The 7,607-nt window shown below is 57.6% G+C and overlaps 1 protein-coding gene across 1 annotated transcript in view; it reads left to right on the top strand.

Moving 5' to 3' along the window:
* Positions 1-5,945: 5,945 nt before the first annotated feature.
* DNER (delta/notch like EGF repeat containing) overlaps positions 5,946-7,607 on the top strand; it is a 337,797-nt gene continuing 336,135 nt past the window's right edge. Inside the window, exon 1 of the mRNA XM_055122261.1 lies at positions 5,946-6,223. Coding sequence (XP_054978236.1) covers positions 5,975-6,223 — 249 coding nt within the window. The 5' untranslated portion in view covers positions 5,946-5,974. The remainder of the gene's footprint in view (positions 6,224-7,607) is intronic.

Genomic DNA, 7,607 nt, shown 5'->3' with positions numbered 1-7,607 from the left:
CATGCAAGCACACATGTGTTCCATACATGATACACATAAGGTGTATGCAGCCCGCAGGCCACACCCAACTCAGACATACAATTTGCTATCGTGGTAATTCACCATCATGACATTTTGTGACACCGTAGATGCCTACTGTCGGGGTGTATTCTGTGGGGGGTGAGAGCTTCAGATACTGCCCTCAGGGAGGTTCAGGTGACACACACAGATCAGTGACCCAGGGCCGGGCTCTCCTCTCCTCTGTGTCTGAGTCCTGGCATTGCCACTGGCTGGCAGCTTCACTTCAGACCTGGTGCCTTACCTCACTGCCAAGTCGGTTCTGTCTGCTTTTACCTGGCTACCAGTTGTCGTTCCAATGAAGATAATATGTTAAAAAGTGCCGTAGGGGCTGGAGCGATAGTACAGCAGGTTAGGAGTTGCCTCACATGCGGCCAGCCTGGGTTCGATCCCTGGCATCCCATATGGTCCTCTGAGTGCTGCCAAGAGTTACTCCTGAGTGCAGAGCCAGGAGTAACCCCTGAATATCACCAGGTGTGACCCAAAAAGCAAAACCAATCAATCAAAAAAAAAATAGGGCCCATATGAGCATGGGACTGTGCCACATGCTTTATCTGTTACTGCTGTCCAGTCCATTTCATTCTTCTAAGATGTCTTTTCTATCTTGGGGAAGCCTCCCTAGCATTGGTCAGGGTCCGGGGGCCACTCCTGGAAATACTCAGAGTACTCAGAGTGTCTGTGTGGGTGTCTTTGCTCAGGCCTGCTGGTTCCCGGGTTTGGTGAGCGTTCCCTGCTGGGCATCAAAGTGTGTGTGTGGGGGTCAATCCATGGCAGGCATGTGCTCCAGCCCTTTGAGTCATCCTCCTGACTCCTAAGATACGGTCAATCTTTGGGGGACAGAGGGTGTGGGAGTGGGGTGGCTCTCTCCATCAGGGTTCAGGAGCTTGAGCATCTTTCCTGAAGATTCTCAGCCAGCCGGGTGAGCAGTTCAACTTAAGGGCCCAGGTCTGCTGGCTGTCCTGGCCCTGCAGTGCTGGGGGTTACTCACGTCACCCCAGTAGTGGTCCAAAGTTGTACCCCGCTATGCTCACAGAACCATGTGGTGCCGGGGATCTGGTTGGGGTAGGCTGTGTGCAAGGCAAAACCTTAACACTTATATTATCTATCTGCTCCCCTTCCTTGGAGACTTGGGGGGGAGGTGTTAGGCGATAGCCCTAAGCTCTTGGGGGCTATTCCTGCCTCTGTACTCAGGAGTGACCCCTGGCAGTGCTTGGAGACTAGATGTAGTTCCAGGGATATGAACCGGATCAGCTGCATTCAGAGCAAGCACCTTGACCCCACCCTGTCCCTCTGGGATAGAGACACCATCACCACATGATTTGGTGCCTGAAGGTCTAAAAGAACGTGTCCCCCGTCATCCGGGCTCCGAGGAAACCCCTCTGCTCGGACACATGGCTCGGTGCTGTTGTCCAGGGCGGAAGGGCTGGGGTCCCTTCTCTCTGGGGGTTTGGCTGACTTTTCCTGTAAGCGGATTCCAGGTTTCCTCTCTCGGCTGCGGGGATATTGCCTGGTGGAGAGAGAGCGACACTTCTCTGCCCATCTGCAGACGACTCGGGGTACAGATCGCTTGGCAGGACCAACTCGCAGTGGGTGCTGAAGGCTTCACTGCTTGATCGAGGGGGAGGCCCAGTCAGTGGAAGATGCTGACATGACACCTCAGAACTCCAGGCCGACGGGAAAGGACACGTCGTCACTTCAAGTTCCAGTTGGGATCTCAGCCCATGTACTGAGGTTCTACTAGGTCCCCTCTGCAACTCAGTCCAAACAAGCAAGTGTGATGTCTGTCACCCAGGCCGGCACTGTCCGCACGGTCCCCTGGTGGCAAACGGGTGGAGACACTCAGCACTGGGAGGCCTGTGGCTCTCCTTGACGTCACATGCTCCCAAATGAGATATTTTTTTCTCCAGTTGTGACCAAAAATGCAGAGGGGATGAGGAGAGAGTGAGGGAGACGGGGAGTGGGGAGGAAGGAGAGACAATCATGTTTGGTCTGAAACATTTTAAATAATAGCTACTCAGGATAATATAACTAAGTTGAACCACTGGAGGGGTTCTGAGCAAGAGGCAGTTTCTTTCTTTTTTTTCTCTTTGGGTCACACCCAGTGATGCACAGGGGTTACTCCTGGCTCTGCACTCAGGAATTGCTCCTGGTGGTGCTCAGGGAACCATATGGGATGCTGGGAATCGAACCCGGGCCCGTCGTGTGCAAGGCAAACTCCCTACCCACTGTGCTATCGCTCCAGCCCCTCTTTCTTTTTTTTTTAAATTTATTTTTAATTTTCTTTTTATTTTAACGAATCACTGTGAGATACAGTTACAGACTTACAAACTTTCATGATTGTGTTTCAGTCAAACAATGTTCGCACACCCATCCCTCCACCAGTGCCCATTCTCCACTGCCAATGTTCCCTGTGTCCCTCCCGCCACCCCCACCCCTTCCCACCCCCTGCCTCTGTGGCAGGCACCTTCCCTCTTACTCTCTCTCCTTGAGAGGCCGTTTCCAAACAAGCGCAGAGCTCCTAATGGAGTCCAGCCTTCCACCCCCAGGACTGGTCCAACTCAGATGCTGGACATTATTCCTTCTCCTGGGGAACGCACAGTCCTGCACTGACATGACCCGGAGTTACTCATGTCGCTGGAACTCGGTGGCTTGGAGCTACCATGGCCAATGTCTTCCTCACACCTTGGTACCGAGGGACCTGGGAGAGCTCCCGCCTCCCTCCGGTTGGTCCAAGGCAGGGGCGCCTCTGCCGTGCCAGTCTCCATGGCTGCCACAGTCAGATCCGTCTGGCGCTGGATGCCCGCATAGAGATTCACTGGCCACGGCAAGTCACATGGCTCCATGCAATTTCACGAGGCCCTGGGAGCGTGTCGTCCTGCAGAGACGGTCCTGGAAGAAGGGAGGGCCAAAATATTAGCAAATGGCCGAAAGGCCACAAGCACTGCCATTCGCTTCATGACCCGTTGGCTTGAGCTCTGCGTCTGTGTGACGCTTTTAGCTCCTCCTTTTAGGATGAATTGTGGTAGCTCCTAAATGGTGAGTCCCAGCACTTCCCTACACTCCTCCTCTCGCTCAGCACTGACCCGCTGCATAGACGCTCAGACTAGCTATGAGACGGCTTGAAGCCCACACTTCCCAGAAGGGGCCCTGGAGAAACCCTATCCCAGTTCTTTACTGCAATGAGGACTCATTTCACATTTTTTTTTTACCTTTGGCCCTTGCTAAGGGAAGGAATTGATTATTTCACTAGAATTGATTAGTCCTCTGTCCAAAGGACTATCCAAACCTGGGAAGATAGTATGGGGGTGTGGCGCTTTCTTACACAGCCGTAGGGTCCCCAGGGCTGACCCCGGAGCACAGGGACAGGAGTTAGCCCTGAACACCACTGGGTGTGGCCCAACCTTCCCCCCAAATAAAAAAAAAAAACAAGTGGATTTGTGTAAAGAGCTCATGCTTTTTACATTTGGAACAATGGGAACCAATGTCTTGGAAAAAAATGAATTTTTGGCCCTTAGAAATATGAAATACAGAGCATTATTCTCATAACTTATGTTAATGAATAAGGTAATATAACTGGACACTTTGTTTAGTATTTGGGGATCTTGTAGATGGTTGGAAACGGTCCCTCAAGTACCAGACGAGTCTTTGGAACCAACAGAAAATATTCTCAAGAGTGATAATTGCACCAAGAATATTTAACACTTGTGTGCATGTTTTATTTAATGCACCGATGTTCTGGGATTAGAATGCACAGCTCTATTTTATTATTCAGAACTAATTTTCATGATTCTACCTATGAGGTAGTATAAGAAGACCTAGCCTTTCTTAGAGAAAATTGAAATGATTTGGTATTGTTTCTGCTTTAATCTGACCTCTGGGGACTGAAGACAGACTTACTCTTTTTTTTTCCTTTTTTGTTTTTTTGGGTCACACCTGGCAATGCACAGGGGTTACTCCTGGCTCTGCACTCAGGAATTACTCCTGGCGGTGCTCAGGGGACCATATGAAAAATGCTGGGAATCGAACCTGGGCTGGCTGCATGCAAGGCAAACGCCCTACCCGCTGTGCTATCGCCCCAGCCCCCAGACTTACTCTTTAGAAGCGGAACTTGCTCTAGAAAAACCAGAAATCAGCAAGCAGAAACGAGATCACCCTTGACTTCTAGATTTCAAAGTGAAATGCCGCTCACAGCCCAGGGGGTTATTAAAAAAGGTAGGCCAGTGAAACATGGTTTTAATGAACTCACAACCTTTTCCCTCTGCCTGTTGTTTCTTTGGCGGGGGTACTGCCAGTGGCCAAAAGGCTGGTGATAGCCCTGCCCCTGACCTCGGGGTTTACGGTAAGTTAGTTTCAAATTTCCAACAAGTGGAAGAAACACCTGAATAACGAAATTCATGCCAGCAGAGGGTGCTGGCGTGGCACAAAATTAAGAGGTTTTTTTTTTTTTTTTTTTTTTTTTTTTTTTTTTTTAACATGAGGTCTCAGACAAGAGCAGGTGTAAGGGAAATGTAATAACGGGATTCACTTGGAGGTTTGAGTCTCCGCACACACCCCCCACCGTCGTCCCCGCAGGTCTGCCCGGGTTTCAGGGGTTTCTTGCAGTGCCTCGTGGATGGAGCATCGCTGCCCGCTAGCCCCGGACCCTCTTTCTTGCTCTGCCTTTGTCGCCCGCTACTGCGCTCGGAGCTCTTCTCCCGCGTGGCGCCGCCAAGCTGGGGTCAGGCGGCCTCTCTGCTTTGTTTCTGATCAGTCTACTCCAGGACGCCCCGAAAACTGTACCCCAACAGTGGATCCAAGAGAGCCTCATTTTCTTTTCTCGCGCGGCCCCTGGAAAGCCCGAGACCAGGGCAGGAAGCCTTTATTGGCAGAGGTCGCAAAGTGCGGTGGGGGAGACGGGGCGGGCTGCGGGGACCCGGCAGAGCTGGGCAGAGCCAGCCCCATTGGGGGGCGTGGACGCGCCCCCCACGACCCCCTTGCCGACCCTCCGCCCTTAATGCTCCTTCCGTCCCCAGAGCTGGGGAGCAAGTGCCGCGAGGCCTTCGCTCCTTGCCAAGTGTGCCCGCGCGCTGGGTGGGGAGTCGAGTGACCCACTGGCTCCCCTCCCAGCCTCATGTGGACCTCAGTTTCCTCTCGCTTCAACCCACGGGGATGGAAACGGATCCCGAGACCCCTTTCGGTCACCCCCTGCCCCAAGTCCCGGCTGTTACTTCTATCCAGGGCGGCCGGCTCCGCCCGCGGGCAGAGACGCTCCTCGGTCAGCACCAAGGACAAGGGCCCCGAGGCCCGCGGCGCAGAGCGAGGTCACAGCTGCGGGGGCGCGCGAGCGTGTGTGTGCATCCCTGCGTGTGCATGTCTGTGCGTGTGCATGCCTGTGTGAGCGTGCCTGTGAGTGTGCGTGCCTGTGAGTGTGCACACGTGCGTGTGAGTGCGTGCGTGTGCATGCCTGTGAGTGTGCGTGCCCGTGAGTGTGCATGCCTGTGTGTGTGTGTGTGTGTGTGTGCATGTGCACGTGAGTGCGTGCGTGTGTGTCGGGGCCGGGGAGGAGGCCGGGCATGAGGTAAGGCCGGTCCCCGCAGAGGTCTCACGGATTCTGCGCCAGGAGCCCAGGCCGCCCCTCCTCGCGCGGCGCGGCGCCCCCGCCCCCCTCGGCACCCGGAGGTCGCGCACTGCGCGCTCCCCGCCAGCCCCGCGCGGCCTACGCGCTCCCTCCGGGCTGCCCGCGCGCGCGCCCGATCGCGCCCCTCGGGGGCTGTCAGGGAGCCCCCCCCGCACCCCGGCCCCCCTGGCCCCGCCCCGGCCCCGCCTCCCGCCCGCCCCTCCCGCCGTTGCCGGGGCAGCGCCGAGCCCGCAGCTGCAGGAGGCGCCCGTCCCGCGCAGCCCAGCGCCCGCCGCCCGCCGCCCGCGTCCCTCGCCGGCCATGCCGCCCCGCCGCGCCCCTGCGCCCGCGCCCGCCTGGGCCCTGCCGCTGCCGCTGCTGTTGCTGCTGCTGCTGCCCGCGGGGCCCCGGGTCGGCGGCCGGGCCAGCCCCGTGCCCGCCGCGCCCCTGCCGCCGCCCGGGCCGTGCGCCGAGCAGCCCTGCCGGAACGGGGGCGTGTGCACCCCGCAGCCCCCCGCGCCCGGCTACCGCTGCGCCTGCCCCGCCGGCTTCGGGGGCGCCGACTGCCAGGTGAGTGCGGAGGGCGGTGCCCGGCCCCGCCGACCTTCCCCGGGGCAGCCCCGGCGCGCCCCCCCGGCCCGGCTCAGCATCGCGGGAGCGCGTCCTTGGCACCGGCCGGGGTGGGGGGGGGGGCCGTGGCAGAGGCGTGGGGTGGCGGGCCCTGGACCCCTTCGCCGGCACCCGGGGCGCTTGGCGGGGTCCGAGGGGACAGCCGCGTCCCGCCGCCCGCCTTTCCCGACGCGGAGCCGTCGGAGATCTCCGGGGGACGCCGCGCAGGGGGCTTCTCCTGTCGCGCGCGCTGGGGGTCGGGCAGCCCCCACGGGATCCCGCGCCGGGCGGAGGCTGGGCAGCGGCCGCCGAGAACTGGGGCTTCCCAAGAGCCCCCGATTGAAAAATCACAAACGGGGTGGCACCCCGGGGTGCGCCAAGCTCCGCGCGAGCCGCGGGGCGCCGGGCGCGCGGGGGCACCCCCCCCACCCGGTGTCTGCTCCGCGGCAAGGGCGCGGGAGGAATTTGCGAGAAGGGACGCGCGGACTGGGGTCAAGGGCGCTTTCGCAGACCTTGGCTAAGATGCCCCAGAGTGACTTGGGAATGCTCTGTGGGGCTCGGGGTTGTTAGGGAGAAAGATCGCCCTTCCCGAAGGGTCAGCTTGGAAAATAAAAATATTATATATTTTGATAGCGGCAAATAGGCTCGAGAGGCTTGCCCTTGACTTTTTAGTACTTCTCCCCTTCTTTATTTTTAATCTCTTTGTTTTCACTTAAGCAGCTGCGATTATTTCTACTTAGGTGGTGGCACCTCTTCCTTCTTCTCTTTGTTAACCGCTTCCAAAACGCTTTCCTGATCGGAAGCCTGTGCATGATGCGGCCGTCTGGGATCGATTTGGGGGCGTGAGGTTGCAGAGAAACCCCCGTGGGGGGCCGTTCTAACCCGTAGGACCACACACACACAAAAAAATCTTGCTTACTAATGCCCCCTGTTGAGCGATGCCTCATGCGCGCCCACCCACCCGTGTGTTAGCGGCCTGCCAGCGTCTGCCCCGCTGCTCTTTACCTGTCCGAGTTCCAACCTGGAAAGATTTGACTTGGACTCGGTGCCAAGTGGCGGTCAGTGTACACACACAGGGAGGATGATGGGGGTTTGGGTGACCCTAGAGGCAGAAGGTTGAGATAGATCTTCAAGAAAGGGAAAGATGTGACTCCAAAGGCTCCGGGGTATTAATTTGCCCCGGGAGTGGTTCGATCTCTAACGGGGCTCATTCAGATTCGAGCCAGGCACAGGTACAGTCATATTGCAGCCCTGGAGGAGGATCTGAGCGGATTTGGGCCGGGGTCCTGCAGAGCCCCCTTCTGGGGTGAGGCGCCCTGGCTTCGGGAATGTGGTTTCATCAACC

The sequence above is a fragment of the Sorex araneus genome, chromosome X (assembly GCF_027595985.1).
Source record: "Sorex araneus isolate mSorAra2 chromosome X, mSorAra2.pri, whole genome shotgun sequence".
Classification (NCBI taxonomy): domain Eukaryota; kingdom Metazoa; phylum Chordata; class Mammalia; order Eulipotyphla; family Soricidae; genus Sorex; species Sorex araneus.
Note: the sequence above shows the minus strand (reverse complement) of the source record. Positions and strands in the feature narration are given on the sequence as shown.